The sequence below is a fragment of the Sinocyclocheilus grahami genome, unplaced genomic scaffold (assembly GCF_001515645.1).
Source record: "Sinocyclocheilus grahami isolate Dianchi unplaced genomic scaffold, SAMN03320097.WGS_v1.1 scaffold61.1, whole genome shotgun sequence".
NCBI lineage: Eukaryota > Metazoa > Chordata > Actinopteri > Cypriniformes > Cyprinidae > Sinocyclocheilus > Sinocyclocheilus grahami.
This window is the reverse complement of record NW_015505240.1, coordinates 1,813,263-1,833,057: the sequence shown is the minus strand read 5'-3', so window position 1 is coordinate 1,833,057 and position 19,795 is coordinate 1,813,263. Positions and strand designations below refer to the sequence as shown.

The 19,795-nt window shown below is 33.6% G+C and overlaps 1 protein-coding gene across 1 annotated transcript in view; it reads right to left on the bottom strand.

Annotated features, from left to right (window-relative positions):
- hcn1 (hyperpolarization activated cyclic nucleotide-gated potassium channel 1) overlaps positions 1 to 19,795 on the bottom strand; it is a 108,374-nt gene that overhangs the window by 6,409 nt on the left and 82,170 nt on the right. The window contains exons 5-7 of the mRNA XM_016271346.1: positions 14,120 to 14,303; positions 10,288 to 10,331; positions 8,661 to 8,862 (exon numbers count right to left, since the gene is read on the bottom strand). Coding sequence (XP_016126832.1) covers positions 8,661 to 8,862; positions 10,288 to 10,331; positions 14,120 to 14,303 — 430 coding nt within the window. The remainder of the gene's footprint in view (positions 1 to 8,660; positions 8,863 to 10,287; positions 10,332 to 14,119; positions 14,304 to 19,795) is intronic.

The following is a 19,795-nucleotide window of genomic DNA, read 5'->3' as shown; positions in this document are numbered from 1 at the left end:
GCAACAGAATTGGCTTCTTGTGCTGTGGGGAGGTGGGGGGTGCATTCGTAAATTGTCATGGCTACCTGTCAGGCATCACTGAAATAGTAGTTAATTTCAGAAATCACACTTGTCTTTGTGACAATGTAGGTATTTTATAAAGTTTTCAATACAGACCTACTGAATTTGAATATTTTACAATAAAATATTTAGAATTAATTGTATTGTTTCTATACATATAATCAACAACTTTGATTGAAAATGTTGGATTATTGTTTTTATTTTTTTAAGTACTTAATTTGCAATGCTTCAGTCATGGGATTGTAGTTGAATTTTTCAATACTTTTTTTGTTTGCATTAGATCAAAGTTTGTAATATGTTCTATAAATAATGTATTTTTTTAATTTAATTTAATTTTTTTTTTTGGGGGGGGGGGGTGCATACGTAAATTGTCATGGCTACCTGTCAGGCATCACTGAAATAGTAGTTAATTTCAGAAATCACACTTGTCTTTGTGACAATGTAGGTATTTTATAAAGTTTTCAATACAGACCTTATTTTATTTTAATTTAATGTCTTGAGTCTTGTTCAACTCTATTATAGAAAAATGAATGGGAAAAACACTTGACAAACCAAGATGGCTTAAAAGTGGATGGGCACAGTAGATTTACTGTGATATGAAAATAATACTTTTCTTGTATAAACATACACTACATAGCCAAACGTATGTGGACATAAGCCATCATTGCCAGATGGATGATGGTTTAAATCAAAACAAGAACAATATGATCTGCTATTAAGAACATGATGTGGTAGCGAAGGACAGTAACTGTCAGGAAGAAGGAATTTCAACCTAATAACTTACTGTAATAAGTGCATTTTATTTAAGACCGTTCCCACGGGGGGGAAGCGATCAATAACCAATAATGCAGCGTTTCAGCACTATGCCATTTGTTATTAGCTGAGGCAGAAAATGAGAGCTATCATGTCACTGGAAAAAGAAAGGGGCTCTTGAGGATGAACAAGTCTGGTCTCGACAGGAATGGTTATTCAGGGGACAGGAATAACGTGTACATAATCACGGTAAGGACAAAGGCCTCCCTGGAGATGTCTCTGAGGTTTTACAGGCCTGTCCTGTCCTTGCATATCCAAATATACACCATTTCCTTGTTCGCGGTGCGTATCGTCTAGTCTGGTAGCGGTAAACATGGCTGGGTAAGTTTTGTAGAGAGGCAGTCAGACCTGAGATGCATTTTGACGTGGGTAAAAATAGTGACTGATTGCCCCTGTTGTTTGCTACCCTGAGAGAAAAGGCCTTTGTACATTTGTTCTCGGAAGGCAAAGGCCATGATGTGTAATCTACTGGCAGCCACAGTGAAATGAATCCAGATGAACATTGAAGAGACTACGGTCTACTTGTAAATTAGCACGCACTTTATGTCTATAGACTTACGTGATGTCTGAAAAGAGGTTTGGAGGTATGGTGAATTCTGTGAATGAGGAGTTGATCAGAAACATGTTATTCACAGGACTCTAAAGCGCCAGTGGAGAAGGGGCTCTAGACAAGGTCCTTCCAGATCAATCAGTCATTAAATGGAAAGAATGCAATCTCAAACCAAAGTGATCTAATTAGTAGTCTAATCAGCATCTAAGACATAAACATTTTAAGTATAAAATACATTTTATGTATTCGAGACCTACAAATGTTTATGAATCCCTTTAAGCTTATAGCATATTGAAATATGTTGATTTTATAGTATTTAATTATTGGCATTAATTATATATGTTCAGTTTAATGCGTTGTATGTAAAATATAGTGTGAAATATGATAGATAGATAGATAGATAGATAGATGAAAACAATGTCAATATAATCATAAAAATTCTATTTCTATTACTCAATATAAATGTGAGCGTTATTACTCGGTGTTGGGTAAGTTACTTTTAAAAAAAGTAATTCATTACTAATTACATCATCAATATTGTATTTAACTTACTTTTCTAATTAGTCTGAAAAGTAATTTAATTACTCGAATCGTTAATTACTTTTTTAAATCCCTATAAACCTTGACTCATAGACGATAGATAGATAGATAGATAGATAGATAGATAGATAGATGAAAACAATGTCAATATAATCATAAAAATTCTATTTCTATTACTCAATATAAATGTGAGCGTTATTACTCGGTGTTGGGTAAGTTACTTTTAAAAAAAGTAATTCATTACTAATTACATCATCAATATTGCATTTAAATTACTTTTCTAATTAGTCTGAAAAGTAATTTAATTACTCGAATCGTTAATTACTTTTTTAAATCCCTATAAACCTTGACTCATAGACAATAGAAATGAAACGTAATTCTTTCAGTTTGAGTTAAACATGGAATAGTTTAGCCTTTTACCTTTAAAATAACTGTAATACTTATTTTAATAAAAATGTAACCTTCTTTGGTAAACAAATAGAATTACTCTGCAAAATATCTGAATAACAAAAAAATCTTAAGAGAAGTTAAACATTACGCCCTGGTTTCACAGACTGGGTTTAGATTAAGCCAGGATTAGGCCATAGTTCAATTACGGCATTTAAGTAACTTTTATAAACGTGCCTTAGAAGAAAACATTTCTGATATGTGCATCTTGAAACAATGGCACTGACATATTTTAAGGTATGTCGGTGCAAGTTTCTTTCAGTTAAAACAGCTCAGACATACATGCATTTTAGTCTGGGACTAGGCTTAAGCCTTGTCTTTGAAACCAGGTGTACATGTATGAAGCTGTAAGCATTAAACTTATCAAAGCAATAAGTACCATATTTCATACACACTGACATACTATGTACACATTAGCAATACAAATTGTGCCCACTCCTAACAAAAAACAACAACATGATTAGCATTAGCACATATGCTTTGTCTAATATATTATAAACTAAATTCTTATTGCTTAGCACATTATAAACATCGACATCTGATAGTAGATCAGTAAACACTGATCTAAACATTCCTAGACTGTAACATTCATCATGCTGCAGTATGCGGTGTCATAGCAGGTCTTCTTCCAAAAACTATGAAAAGTAGGCCTAGATGAATCTTGATTTTTTTTTCTTTCTATTTTTTATTTCTAGGTGATGAGGGTGTTTGCGCACAGGTATGACTGCAGATAATAAGCTCTGAGACGGAAAAGACTGTACCCTTCATACGGATTACATAATCAGAGAATATTCAATTTGATTTGGTTCATTTAAAAGACACTTCAAGTTATCTATGGACGTATTTCTCATGTCTGTGTGTCAAATATTCATCAAAGAGTTTCAGTTCATTTTTGTGACGCGTTTCAGAAAGAAGCGCCCAACCCTGCGTATACTTAAATTTTCAAGTATATGTCTCAGTTGTTCCTCTTAAAATTCCTTAGAAGTAAAAAAATAAATAAAAAATATCGAATTAGACAATGGTTGACACAAAGCAATAATAGTAAGCAAAAGTCTTGGAAGAATTTGATGAGAAATTTTTGTTCATGTAATAATTGAAGTTTTAAACAAAAATATCATTTGAGGGTGCCACAACATTTGATTGTGAGCAAGAAGACTTATAAAAAAGACATTCTGAACATTGCTTTAGCATTGATTTCACAGTAACCCACACTCTCTTTCAGAACAAAACCTATTACATGGGGCTTGTACGGAGAAACACACATCTCCACTGAATGTTCTTAGACATTCAGCAGAACGGAACATTCTGTTTCACCTCTAAGCTTGACGGCCTCCGCTGAGACACATTAGCCCTCTGCTGCATTCTTCTGGGGCTGAATGGGGATACTGGGCTTCATGTGTCACTAAAGATGACTAATAACCTGGAGTCTGCCTCCCATTCTCTAATAAATGAGTGGAACACAGTGAGCCGTGAATGTGGCACACCATTGAGCTCAAACACCTCACCAGGTGGCTGCCATGATGTTTGGACCATGGCTATAAATAGGTAGAGAGAAAGCTGCCTACTGTATATTGTAGCTTCTGTTGAAACAGGTAAAACTATGTAAACTAGTTGAGTTTAGTTTGAGAATCTGAGTTTAGGGATGTGAAGTGTAAATAGAGGTTCCCACACTCAACCTGGAAATATCTGTGAATTTTAAAATTGTAATTTCCAGACCAGCTTTAAAATGTTTAATTGACTCGTTTTGAGTCCAAAATAGTCATGCAAATCCTTATCCAGTAATTGACTGAAATTCATTGTCTAAAGGTGTGGGAAATCTGTGTTGAAATTACCTACAATTATTGACAACACTACTAATTTTATTACATTTATCAGTAGCTTAACAATAGTGCATCTGTTTTTCATAATAGTGTAGAGATCTTTTTAAGAATTTTTACTACTTTTAACTACTTTTTTTATACAAGTTAACAAGCTACTTTTTTCTATTGTGAAACGTTTTATTTAATTTAGTTTTTAAAAGTTTAAAAAGTCACTTTTTTGTGGTCTGCTCTTCTAAACTGTCCTTTCTTTCTTTTTCATATTGTAAGTAGTGTATTAAAACATTGAAAGTCCAAATCCTTTTTAGTAAATCGGTTAAACTAAAAAAAAAAAAATCAGTTATATTAGGGTGTTTCAATTTTTTTTCTAGTTTAGTTGTAATCTGTTTAATAGTCACCTGTTTTCTGTGCCTGAAAAATCTGTCTTAGTCTTTCTCTGATTATGTAGTCTCTTATTCTTTCGAAATTGCTAATAATCTTATTTATATTTTTAATGTCATATTGTAAGTAGTGTATTAAAACATTGAAAGTCCAAATCCTTTTTAGTAAATCGGTTAAACTAAAAAAAAAAAAAATCAGTTATATTAGGGTGTTTCTATTTTTTTTCTAGTTTAGTTGTAATCTGTTTAATAGTCACCTGTTTTCTGTGCCTGAAAAATCTGTCTTAGTCTTTCTCTGATTATGTAGTCTCTTATTCTTTCGAAATTGCTAATAATCTTATTTATATTTTTAATGCATGTATTAATATATTACCCCTTTAAGTATCTTTATGTATAACTAAACATTTAATATAGCTTGATTGTAAATTAACTACTTTAAATAGGCTTAGTAAGCTCATTTTAAAGTATCTTTCCCACCACAGACAAATAATAATTAAATTAAATGACACATTTTTGTTTAGCAACATCATCATAACAAGAGTCAGCATTGTTATCTTTATGGTTATTTTCTTGCAGGAGAAACCTTAAGTGACGCACATCTTTTGGATTTTTTAAAACCAATCAAATAGTATGCATGCATTAATTACTTTAAAGACAGATATACGATAAATGCTCAAACGTGACATAAAAATTACTTGCCTTGACTTTAACAATAGCATGCAACCTTGTTTTTACTTACAGTGGCCTTTTATTTGTTTGATTTAACCTTCGTTTTGAGGTCCACTGGGTGCACTGAACACATGCTGGCTGCCTTAAGCCTGTGGATCATTTCAGATGTGAGGGGGGGAAAATCTGGATCGTCATGAGGAATTTACCTGCTGCCTACTGGCCGGCCAGGACACTCTTGAAAACGAGATGAGCTCATCTCAAGAGGGGCTCCTGGTCAAATAATTTTTAAATAAAGATAGATACATCAATTGTACAACATGTCATTCTGGTTAATGCATGGTTAACTTTTGTTTTCTTTTTTTTGTCAAATTCTTTTGCTTAGGACGAGACAAGCATTTGCAGTCCAAAAAAACAGCACATGGAGCACCAATCATGTCACGGTCCGTATTTTTCCCTTGTATGAGACAAGACCCCTTGTTTTAGTTGGACTAATGTCAAATCAAAAGTGTTTTGTAAGTGCTGGCAACTTGCAGTGGCAATCTAGTACAAGCCCGTTCTCCACATGAAAGGACAAATGCACGTCTTGGCTTTGTTTACACCGGTCATCTGGCGTTGTGACTGACATTTAAAGGGTGAAAACGTCAATGCCACAAACAGAGATGGGTGCAGATAGAATCCTAGTTTTGAATTCGGACAGCGTAATGCATGCTGTCGTCTTAGGGTTTCATTTAATTGAACTGAATTCGATTTGATTGGCACGATCACATGAATTCTTATCTGTCACTGATTAGTTGTGACGTGCATGTCACAATGGTGTGGGCATATTGATCCAAACCAATCCAATCCAACTTTTAGCGCAAGGCAAGTCAATAGCAACATGCCAGAATTTAGCAAATAAACAGAAAAATAAAAAGAACCAAGGGAAAATGTAAAAAAACACTAGAACCTATATCTAAAATTAACTTGTTTTTTTGGATGGAGGCAAGCCGGTGCTAATTTATTTATTTATTTTTTGATCCAAATGACTGTATAATGGAACTTAAAAAGGGATGTTCTGTGTTGTATTTCTAACATGCACTCAAGTTGTGAAATTATGCAGGGCTTCATGCTATATTAGTATACGTCATAACCAATTCATATGCTTAAAGGAGAAACATTTACTTTGCGTTTTCAGGTCACATCTTAAATTATCTTCTGGTTGTATCTTATGAACTGTGAAATCAAAAGGTGCAAAGAAAGAAACCAGACACATTTTTATATGGATGTATTATATAATCATATCAACCCCTTTTTAAAAGAAAAACATACTTTGGAGCTACAGTATGCTTGGATGTGACCACTGAATTTAAGTTGCATTTGTGCTTCACTTCAAATCTGGTCTGTCACAAACTAGTTAAGTATTCCTATTGAATAAAAGATTCATGGAAATGTTGGGTGAAAGTAACAAGGCTCATGCTCTAGACCCTACTGTAAACCGTAGTGACAGAGAATTCAATTGAATAGCACAAAAAAGTGGTGACAAGGTCAAAGAACGAACCCTTTGAATGGTGCAGAACATAAAACCGATGTTCTACGAATGTTCAGAATGCATTAGCTCACATTTGAATTCCACACAATTCAAATTCATGATGGATGGTGGCCTGTATCTCAACAATGAGACAGACTAAAATTTGCAGTATTACGGAACCTGATGTGTCTCGAATAAAATCCCTTTTTTATTTTCCATTGTTCCTTTGAAACTGGTTGAAAGAGAAATCCTTCTTTTCAGTATTTCTATGAAGAGTGGTGTGAGTGATAATGAATTTGTGTTTAGTGGGGAAATGTTAAAGTTCATCAAGCCAACTGGTTTTAAAATAAAATAAGATTTTTTAAAGCATAGTACAAACATAATGCTAATTTTAGGTCATTGAGTAAAGTAGTAAATATGTTAAATGAGGTAGGTGTATAAGGTGTTACTGATTTTCTTACATTAAAATGTGATATTTCAGATGTTAATGTTGTAATTTAATGAATGTTGAGGTGATTCATGCAAATTTTTCACAAATAAACTACAAAAAATAACACATTTGGAAAAAAATATATATTAAATGCTGCTTTGGAACAATGTTTTTTAAAACAGAATTGTTAAAATAATGCAAATAAATTCTAAACACTTTAGAATAAGGCTCAATTCATCAACATTAGTTAATACATTGCGTATCATGAACTGCAAATTTTTCACAAATAAACTACAAAAAATAACACATTTGGAAAGAAATATATATTAAATGCTGCTTTGGAACAATGTTTTTTAAAACAGAATTGTTAAAATAATGCAAATAAATTCTAAACACTTTAGAATAAGGCTCAATTCATCAACATTAGTTAATACATTGCGTATCATGAACTTTTTTTTTTAATGTTCATAAACATTGCTAACATGTTGGTTCAAATTACATTCAAACACTGTAAAAATATGTTTTTGAAGTACAATAAATAAAACATTGGTTACTGGAGTAAGTTTTGAAAAATTCTAAAAATCTAAAGTCTTTCTACTTCAAAATTTCATGTTTAATTCAGTGTGTGTTTCTTTGGAATTAATTGTGAAATTTACAAACAGTATCTGAGTGGATCTGGTTTCTACACTCTAAATGTTAAAAATGTAGAAATTATCATTAACAAAGATTAATAAACGCTGTAAAAGTACTGCCCAATCTATTAACTAATGTTAAAAATGGATCCTTATTATAAAATTATACATAAGTGTTACCACAAATTGAATTGAATTATTTTTTTTTAAATGATTTGTTTTCAGAAAAAAATAAGTAAATAAAAATAATAAATTAAGCATTTTAAACGAGCAGGGACTATACTAACATGTGAAGAACTGGTTCTAATTGATAGGTAATTATTTCAGCCCTTGTCCTTTAGTGCACCAGCTCAAACCCCCTCTAAGGGGCGCACTGCTGCTGCTAGGGGTCAAGGGAGGGCGGGGTGGTGCTCATACCCAGGTGTGCGAGGTGGGGGAGTGGAACGGAGGCTCATGCGGGTGAGGGTTTGCCTCCGTCCACCCTCCATGCGTCCATTTGGGGATGACATTGAACCAAAACCAGCAGGGTGACCGGCCCCGGACAGGACGGCTACATGCACTGCCGCTTACCGACAGACCAATTACTTAAGGCTAGCATTTACAGTTTGTTGTAACGATTTTTAATAGCTATAATCCATACGAGACATTTGGAGAAAGAAAAAAAGAGAGAACATAAAGTAGCATATAGACACGGCATGCAACACAATGGTAGATGATTGCGGTGCGATGGAGGACAGGACAAACGCGCAATAAACACACACAAGGTTCAGGCATTAGACAAGAAGAGAAGGCGAGGGTTGGGATTCTGGTCTTACCGATGCGGTCCAAGCGGTCGATAGCCACGGTTTCAAAAGCGCGGCGCATCATGGGATATTCCTCCAAGACTTCGTTGAAATGGTCCACGGACAGCGAGAAAAGTCGGCAGTAGGTGTCAGAACGGACGCTAGCTGTACGACGACCTTTCGTCAACAGGCAGATCTCTGCGGGAAACAGATGAATTGAACATATCACACGTTTTATATAAGGTCACTCGTTGAACAACAAGGCCGGCAGAGCGTCTTCAAGGCTAGCTGGATTAGCAGAAGAGTTAGCCTTGAGTAGAAGAAAAGATTAGCATGTAAACATAGCACAAGGGAGTGAATTCATGTGACATATCTGATTTAACATGTGGCTAGCGGTGCTTTTTATACACATTTGACATTGTGAATAAAAAAAAGAAGAGCGTTCTTATTTAATGGTTTTGCAACACTTTTCATTTTGTAGCATTTCCCCATGTGTTGATGCTCTGATGATGAGGAATTAAGACGGTTTCTTTTTGATTGAGGTTATTGCTGACAGTTTAACAACATCTATATCATGGCTTTCCAAAAGTATAGTTTTTAATAATAATAATAATTTATATTTATGAATGTATTTATTATTAAATGTGTTGTTCTTATAAAAACAAAGAAAATATTTTTGTTTTTTTCAAATGTATATTATTAAACAAAGAATCAATAACAACAACAGTTTATTATTATTATTTCAGCTGTTTTTCTTTTTGTTTGTATTATAGTATTTATAATAATAATGCTAATAAAACAAAGACAATTAAATATGTAACAAATTCTTTTTAAATATGTAAATATTTTGAAAAGAATTTGATTTTATTTATTTTGATCTAAAACTGCACCCCATCAGCGGTTGAGAAGTAAGTGTTTCATTGAATACAGTACATACTTAAGTGTCTCACAGAGAGATTTGTAAAGAACCTTGTTGTTGAGTCGTCACTGACAGTTTAATCTAAAGTCCTTAGTGCTTAGAGCACATCTTGTGCAGATGGTCCTTTCATGGATCTTTCACCTTGAGATGTGCATGGGTTTACTCTATGTAATGTCTGTAAGCTAGAGCTGGAGTAAATAGCATATGACGACTGATTTTTAAAAATATATATATTTGCTGTAAATGGAGGACTGTGCATCCTGCGCTTCAAAACGACAGATTTGTAGCATTATGTACAGAGATGATACCTTTGACATTTTGTCCTGGACAGGAAAAATGCTGTGGAAAAAGTCTGTGTAGCCCGCGGGACATGCTAACAACACTCTCCAGCTGGGAGTGGGAACAAGGTGTTGGGGTATTTTAATGGAAAAGTGCCATCTCTCTTGCATCATGTGGTGCAGTATAAAGGTGAGGACGGCAAAAGTACTTTGCGCTTGCTGTTCTATTTCTAATTGGTTCATTAGGCTCAAATGTCACTGTAATGTACATTTTCACAGCCCAATAACGGCAACAGAAAAGTCAAGAGAGTCTGAAAGCAACACCATGATGAAACGTCATGAAATTTCAGATTCCGGTAGTAATTGTCTTACTTTGCACGTCTGTGGCCGGCTGCCAGGAGTGGATGAGTGCCTGAACGAGTCCGCTCCTAAGCTAGCAAATGTGTGAAGGTGTCTCTCTCACCCTGACCAAAGAGCGTCCAATCAACCTGCCCTCCTCTCGGGCCTCTGCAAATGGAAATGACACTTGACCTCATAGCCTTGAAAGTCCGTCGGTTTGGCACGTATCCCAGCTGTGAGCTAATGGATGGGGTTTGCCTGATTTATCGTGATCAACACTTCACCTTAACTGGCCCTCACCTCACGGCACACTGCCACAACTTCAGTTTACTTACATGGATGCTTTGAACCACTGCATGTTTTTTTAAATAATAATAATAATTGTATTTATTATTAATATTATTATTATTATTATTATTAAAATTAAACATGACATGGGTTTTAAAATGCAAAAATCAGTGCAAAGGTTTTGGATTATTGACCCAGTTACCTGCTTTTCTAATTTCATCTGGCCAGTTTTCATTTTAGTGATCAATCGATGTCGTCATTATTATAATAATATTTTTTTTATTAAATAAATATTAATAAACTATAATAACAACAATAAATGTATTAATTTTATTACAAAAATATTATTTTTTAATTATTAATTATAATTTGTTATAATAACAATAATAATAATCATAACAACAACCTAATAATAGTTATCATCATAATTTTCTTTATTTATTATTGTTAAAATTTACATTATTATTTTTATATATTATTTCTCTGTCTTTATTATTATTATGGTAACACTTTACAATAAGGTTCATTAGTTAAACATTAGTTAATGTATTAACTAACATGAACTAACCATGAGCAATACATTTGTTACTGTATTTACTAATCTATGCTCACGTTAGTTAATAAAAATACAGATGTTCATTGTTAGTTCATGTTAGTTCACAGTGCATTAACTAATGTTAACAAGATTTTAATAATGTATTAGTAAATGTTGAAATTAACATGAACAAAGATTAATAAACGCTGTATAAGTGCAGTTCATTATTAGTTCATGTTAACTAATGTAGTTAACTAATGAACCTTATTGTAAAGTGTTACCATTATTATTATTATTATTAAAATTGAACCACTGCACATGGTGTTAAAGTACAAGAATCAGTCCAAAGATTTTGGATTTATCGACCCAATTACTTGCTTTTCTAATTAATCATCATCATCATCATAGTAATAAATATTGTATTAGTTTTTATTATTAAAATTATTATTAATAATAAATTGTTTTATTATTATAATTTATAATAATATTCTTATTTATTGTTGTTATTATTAGAATAACAATAATAAATACCACTAATATATTATTTTTCAGAATTTTCAGTAAATAATTGGTAAAGAAAGCTTTTTTTTGTATTTATTCACAAACTAAAATTGTGCGTGTCAAGGTTTAAATAAAAAATGCTATTCAGCAATGTTTAATCAATCAATCAATAAACCAATAAATAAATAAATACCACTTTTTTCTGACTTTTCAGTGTCAGCTTTGGTATTGGTCACTGAAAAACCCACGGCGGTCAAAAAACTAGGTCAAGGTCAATGTGTGTTGCGTTTCTATCAGAAGGCAGTGAGGAGGAAGAGATTTTCTGACACACGTTCACCCGTGTACAAACGCACACATGCCAGCCGCATTCCCGCTACAGGCCAAAATACCAGAAAGATTAATAAACGCTGTATAAGTGCAGTTCATTATTAGTTCATGTTAACTAATGTAGTTAACTAATGAACCTTATTGTAAAGTGTTACCATTATTATTATTATTATTAAAATTGAACCACTGCACATGGTGTTAAAGTACAAGAATCAGTCCAAAGATTTTGGATTTATCGACCCAATTACTTGCTTTTCTAATTAATCATCATCATCATCATAGTAATAAATATTGTATTAGTTTTTATTATTAAAATTATTATTAATAATAAATTGTTTTATTATTATAATTTATAATAATATTCTTATTTATTGTTGTTATTATTAGAATAACAATAATAAATACCACTAATATATTATTTTTCAGAATTTTTAGTAAATAATTGGTAAAGAAAGCATTTTTTTGTATTTATTCACAAACTGAAATTGTGCGTGTCGAGGTTTAAATAAAAAAATGCTATTCAGCAATGTTTAATCAATCAATCAATAAACCAATAAATAAATAAATACCACTTTTTTCTGACTTTTCAGTGTCAGCTTTGGTATTGGTCACTGAAAAACCCACGGCGGTTAAAAAACTAGGTCAAGGTCAATGTGTGTTGCGTTTCTATCAGAAGGCAGTGAGGAGGAAGAGATTTTCTGACACACGTTCACCCGTGTACAAACGCACACATGCCAGCCGCATTCCCGCTACAGGCCAAAATACCAGTAGCAGATGGTTTTCCACTGGAGCAGGTGGCTGGCATCGCAGTGCACCCATGCTAGAGCACACACAACCTTCATGAATCATGAGAAAAAATTATTCAATTTAAATTTTTGTTCCCACACTCGTGCAGCTTATGTAACACCGAAGAACATGTGACATCAAGGTCATTCATGACATCATTTCTGAATGATAAAACACTGATATTTTTTTAATCACTCCTCTGCAGCGATCACAAGCTTCTACACAGACTCTCCTCCCACTGCATTGCAGTGAGCTTATTTTATGGTACCCATACAGTCAGTATCAAGCACACTTCAGCCATTAACTGAAAGTCTTTCTCATCTCCATGCTGCCGGGGTGAAGGATGTGTTTGTTTAGTGTGGCTTGGGTATGACGAATAAATTTGCACTTTGCTTTAAATCGTGGCGTAGTCAGAAAAGCATCAGGAAGGTTCTGACCGCAATCACACAGGAGGAATAATGAGTTTGATAGCCACGTCCAACCCTTTACCTCCACTAGGGAGACAAGCTGGAGACTATCTATTTAAAGCTAGTTTGTCACAAGGCGGTGAATGTAAAAATAGCAGCCCTCACCAACTGAGGGAAAGAGAGATGGAGGAGCGAGGGAGGAGCTGCCGAGAGTTAAAGATGTTTTGGGGATGAAGTCGTCAGTGCTATCTTTCACTTTGCTGTGTCATAATAGACACTCGCTCTGTCTGCTCAATCATGATGACATGGGTGCTGCATTCTGGGTAATTTTGATACAATCCCAATGAATATATACTGTCTACTGTATGATCATTTTCTGTGTGGTATGAATGTGTACTGTATCCCATAATGCAATGTGCTTGACCTTTCCATTTCTATTACAATATCATAGCAGCTCTTTTAGCATTTTTTTCCCCCCAAGCATTTTTAAATGGTAAAGAAATGTAAAGAAAAAAAAAGAAAGAAAACCATTCATTCATGTTTTTGCCTTCTGACAATATTGAATGGGTCTCTCAATATTTATTTCTAAAATGGCCATCTTTAATCACATACCTACAAAGGTTTGTATTTATTTAGTTTGTTTGCTTGCTTTCTAACAATATTTAATATGTATCTCACTATTTATATCTGAATTGGCGTAATTTATCACAATGTTGAGCCTTATTCATTTAAAAAAAATGCTGTTTAAAAAACTTATAATTTATTTAATTTATAAATACCTTAGTTTCATTTATTTCAAAACACAGAGCAAACTTCATTCATTTTTGTGTTGTATTCATGGGATATAATTCCATTTATATTCCGAGACTTACTTGAATCTAATGTTAGGTGTGGAAATTATTAATTACAATTAAAATGCCACATGATATATATATATATATATATCACAATATTCAATCAAATATACAGTAGATGTCAATCTTACAGTAGATGTTTCCTTTCATATCCAAATGAAAGCGATTATGCGTCCAGACAGGGAGATTATCCTAGATCAGCTCTTATTTTCTGAGATGCTTATGTTCAAATGTACCCATGGCCGCATTAGCTCTGACCCTGGGTCAGTACTACTATGAGATATTTGTGTCTCACCTCTTTGAGTGGGTCGTTGAGCTCGTTAAGGATGCTGTCCTCATCGAAGATCTTTCCCTGGTAGCGATGCTCATAGTAATCGTGGATTTTCTGCCGCATGTCAGCCGGCAGCTTGTGGAAGGACATGTACTGCTCCACTTGCTTGTACTGTGAGAGAGAATGAGAGCAAGAGTTTTCAGTAAACGGCTGGAGCCGAACAAGTTAATGAGATTTGGAAGTAAACTCCCAGTTGTTTCTCCTAGATTGCAATTTGATTAAATGGAGGGCAAATTGAGACTTTTGCTTAAAGTGTGTCTCTTTTTCAGTTCTCAGCTGTCGTTTCTTGTCAGACGAGCATTTATGATGAGCATGGTGAAATTTTGGGCAGAATATGCAACATCAGCTGTACAACTGTACAGTCTTAGGACTTTGATTACTTTTGACAGGACTGGGTGTTCTGACCTCTTTGACACTCAAGTTTGCAAATTTATAGCCAAAATCACTGCACACCACACGTTAGTCTCCTGCTTCTTTAAAACAAAATGAAACGAAACAAATGTACACTGCCGTTCAAAAGTTTGGGATCAGTAAAATTTGTAATGCTTTTTAAAGAAGTCTCTTTTGCTCATCATGGCTGCATTTGTGTGATCTTTTTAACTTTATTTATCAACTAATCCTGAAAAAAGTATCACAGGTTCCAAAAAAAAAAAAAACATTAAGCAGAACAACTGTTTCCAACATTGATAATAAATCAACATATTAGAATGATTTCTGAAGGATCATGTGACACTGAAGACTGGAGTAATGATGCTGAAAATTCTGCTTTGCATCACAGAAATAAATTATATTTTAAAGTATATCAAAATAGAAAACCATTATTTAAATGGTAATAATATTTTACAATATTACTGTTTTTTTTCTGTATTTTTGGTCAAATTAATTCAGCCATGATGAACAGAAGTAATATTTTACAATATTACTGTTTTTTTTCTGTATTTTTTGGTCAAATTAATTCAGCCATGATGAACAGAAGAGACTTCTTTAAAACACATTAAAAATCTTACTGATCCCAAACTTTTGAACAGCAGTGTATGTATGTATATGTGTATATATATATATGTATATATATATATATGTATATATGTGTGTGTATACATACAGTATATGTGTGTATGTATATGTATGCATATCATTTATTATTGTAATAATAACAAAACAATATTTTAACAATAATAATCATAACCGTTTTTTTACGTAATAAAACAAATTATTTTTTGGTCAAATTAATTCAGCCATGATGAACAGAAGAGACTTCTTTAAAACACATTAAAAATCTTACTGATCCCAAACTTTTGAACAGCAATGTATGTATGTATGTATGTATGTATATGTGTGTGTGTATACATACAGTATATGTGTGTATGTATATGTATGCATATCATTTATTATTGTAATAATAACAAAACAATATTTTAACAATAATAATCATAACCGTTTTTTTACGTAATAAAACAAATTATACAACAAGGACACATTAAATTGATCAAAAGTGAGAAATATAATATAATATAATATAAAGCAAGAAATATTCTATTTTGAATAAATACCATTCTTTTGAAGTTTCTATTCATCAAATAATCCTGAAAAAATGTATTACGTTTGCCACGAAATTTTAATGTTATTTTTTTAAATAGAAAACCGTTATTTTAAATTGTAATATTATTCTCATAATATTACTGTTTTTCTTGTATTTCTGATCAAATAAATGCAGCCTTAGTGAACATAAGAGACTTCTTTCAGAAAGAAAAAAAAATCTTACCAACCCCAAATATTCAAACTGTAGTGTAAGTTTATTTAATGACTAAATGCAAATTAGAGTAGTTTGTGAAGTAGAAATGTCAGTGGTTTACATTTGTATTTCATGGTGTTCATGTCTTCAGATTTGCAATCAAAAATCAGAGATTTAAAAAATTTCATCAGATTCATCCGAGACCATTATTGTCTCAGTTGCTTCTATTTTTATGTCCCCAAAGGAATTGCTCCTTAAATGAAACAAAACTCAGAACATTTACCTGAGCTATGAAAGAGCAATGAATCGCCCTTCTGTGTAGGCGTTTGATGAAATTATCTTTTTTTTTTTAATTCATGCATGATTTAGTGATGAGCCATTCAGATGAATCCTGTGTAAACACATCTACACACACAGAGAGAGAGAGATGTGCTGGGTCATCGTCTGTGGGCAGGTGGTGCATGCGGATGAACACTTCCTGTCTGCCAACTCAGCTGATGACATCAGAGCAGGAATGTCTAATGCAACACCTGCTCCCTGTTACCTATCTCTGGTTACGCATAAATTCAATTACTTATGCTTTCTGTAGCTACGCAGGCTGCCCACTCCATACCGTCACAGGGAATTATACCAAGACAGTCTATATCTGTCCCAGAACAATCTATTTTATACTTTTGCATGGATTGACTTGAATATCTATATCAGCTCTTCTGTTCACGATTAATCAATAGATGCTGTTAGGTACATGAACTCTATGTGGGCTGTTTATTCTCTATTGTCTATTCTCTATCAGTGTACCTTTTAGAGCCATTAAAAAAACTGTTCCACAAATTCAAACTGGCTGTATTATGGTTTTCCTTGCTTTAATAAGATACAATTCTGACATACAGTGCAGAACAGCACAAGCTATATTCTCTATTTGTAAAAAGATGTATGTTGAGGTTTTTATGCAACAACAGTAAAAAACTGTAACATCCTGAAATATTATTAATTTAAAATAACACGCACGCGCACACACACACACACACACACACACTTGTCTATACTGTTGCTTTTTACATTAATTATTTAATGTCTTCAATACTATTTTTTTTTAATCAATTTAATGCATCCATGCTGTAGTGTTAAATTATTTCAAAAATAAATAAATACAAATAAAAAATAAATAAATCTTAAAACTTTTGATGATGGTAGTTTTTTTTCTCAGAAATTAAAAGGGTTATTTTAAATCTCAATTTGGGTAAAAATATCTCCTTGATCAAACTGCCAAAAGTTGACATTAAAAATCACTGATATCACTTTCAGTTCATTTATCACATTGGAAATGGAAGAACAGATTGAATGTATTGCATCGTGGGACAAATTAACAGTGCATGATCTGGCAAATGTAGTATTCCTTTCACAAATGGAAAATGTAAGTAAAGCAGTGCTATTCATTTTAGCCAATCATAACGACTAATTTCATTCGAAATCTGAACAGTACAGAGACAAAAACAACACGCTTGTTCCTAAATTAGTGACTGTAAGTACTGTAAACATGTAGGATACAGCACTTTTAAATGTTTATTTCCATAAACAGATTGTTTTACATGGAAAGCGATGTGTTTTAGAGTATGTGATGGCAGTGTGTGGGAAATGCAGCGGCACAGAAACATCTGATGGTGGACCGTGTGATCTTTTAGCAGTGCAGGTGAAATGGCTTTAAATGACAATTCGAGCACCAAGCAATTAGACTAATGTTCCAAAACCTCCCTGTCTCTCTCTGCTGCATCTGCGACAGGGAGACGGCTAGACCCACGGCTACTTAGAGTCCCGACAGGAAGTCTTTATCCTTGTCTCTTAGACAGAGGCCTTGAGGATTTAAGAGCTGATTTCTTCAGGCTGTGGGATGCTAAGATGGTACCAGCTGCTTTAGCTTGAGCATGCTGATTTTAGAATACGTGTCTGAGGAGACTTTGTGTCTCATAAATGAAGACAGGAGTACTGGTGTACACACAAAGAGGTGAAATCACTAACAGTGGTATGTACAGTGCTAAAACATGCATTTTATTTGCCAACCACTGGCAACCTATTTTAACCAATCGCTAAAATTGTTTTTCAATATGAGTCTTTAAATAGTCAAGTCACCTTTACTTTAATAATGCTTTAGACATTGCTTTAGATTGTATCAAAGCTGCTTCACAGTCAATAATTCACACTTGCAAACTTCAAAAAGTCAAATTCTGCTGTAAAGCAGCTGTGACCAGACAATAGAGGCATTATTGAGCTCCAGTCAGTTCAGTGTTGGTTCAGTTCAGTTCAATAACTGTTTAAAGTTCATTCATGATGAAACAAGTTCAATTCAGCTAGTGTTTTTATTCAGTCAGTTATATGGATGCACAAATAATTTGTTATGGCTGATTATCAATTGGTTTAAGATACTTAACTGCACTCACATGTATGCAGCAAAATTCATAATTAATTCTAGAAATACATATACACTCCCCCCCCCCCCCCCCCCCATATGTTTTCCACACAAACATGCCTCTTTTCTATGTAAATTAGGCCTACTATAGATTATTCCTTATTCACTACACCTCCAGGCTGTTTGGCTGGACTAGTTAACGCTGTGCCATTATTTGCATAATTCAGGCAATGGAATTGAATGCTAAAACAATGCAAATAAATGGTGTGGGCACAATTCATTCCTAGTGAACTCTCCACATTATATTTCTAATCTGGATGAGTCGAAGCCAGTGCTGAATATTCATGGCCTGTGGTCAGTCAGTCGGTGGCAGTGGGAGTGTCATCAGCTTCTTGTAGAGATACAATGAGTCACTGGGCATCAGGGAAAAAGCAAAGCACTGATATGGGCTTCCTTACTGAGACACTGTCACTGTGTTTATTCTCGCACACATATAATGTAGACTAGTGTGCATAAGAAATCCTCTATAGTGTAGTCTTTTAAGATAGTTCAGAAGCTTAGACAGACCAGGAGGAAGACTCTTACATAGGGTGGCCATTTCTATAACACCAAAAAGGAAGACACTTTGCAGGATAACAACTGAAAAATACTCCAAAACCTATAAGCAGTGACAGAAACTATTCCAGAACTTTTCCATTAAGGGGTGAAAAAAGAAAAATGCAGTTATACTTTAAATATAAAACCAAAACTGCCAGTAGGTGGCAACAAGTCACTGCCTTAATGAGTAAGCCGTTGATTCATTCATTAATTCAAACCATTCGTTCAAAATTCTTTCAGGAACAAATTGGCTGCATCCAAAAACGCATACCTCCCTACTATATAGGTAGGTGAAAAACAGTACGTGACAAAAGAAATATGTCTGAATTCACAGTACTGATAAAAGAGTAGGCAAAAAGTACCCGGATGACCTACTACTTCTGCCGAGAAGTTTGGATACGATGGACACTTTACTATCCCATGAGGTCACGGGAGAGGATTTGCAAATGGCAGAGAAACTGACACTGGTATGTCACATGATAATGACATGGCAAATGTAGTAAATCCAGATTACATTCATACTACACACATTCGTATTATACAGAACATACTTTTTTTAGCGGTCGCATATGAGTATGCGATTCTGGACGCAGCCATTATCTTTATGAATGAGTCATTGAATCGTTGACTCAGGTGATTTGTTAAAAATGTTAAGTAATTCAAGAACGAAACATCACAAACTATTTGAATATTTGAAATCTGAGGGTGCAAAAAAATCTAAATATTGAGAAAATCGCCTTTAAAGTCCTTAGCAATGCATATTACTAATCAAAACATTAAGTTTTGGTATATTTACAGTAGGAAATGTACAAAATATCTTCATGGAACATGATCTTTACTTAATATCCAAATGATTTTTGGCATAAAAGA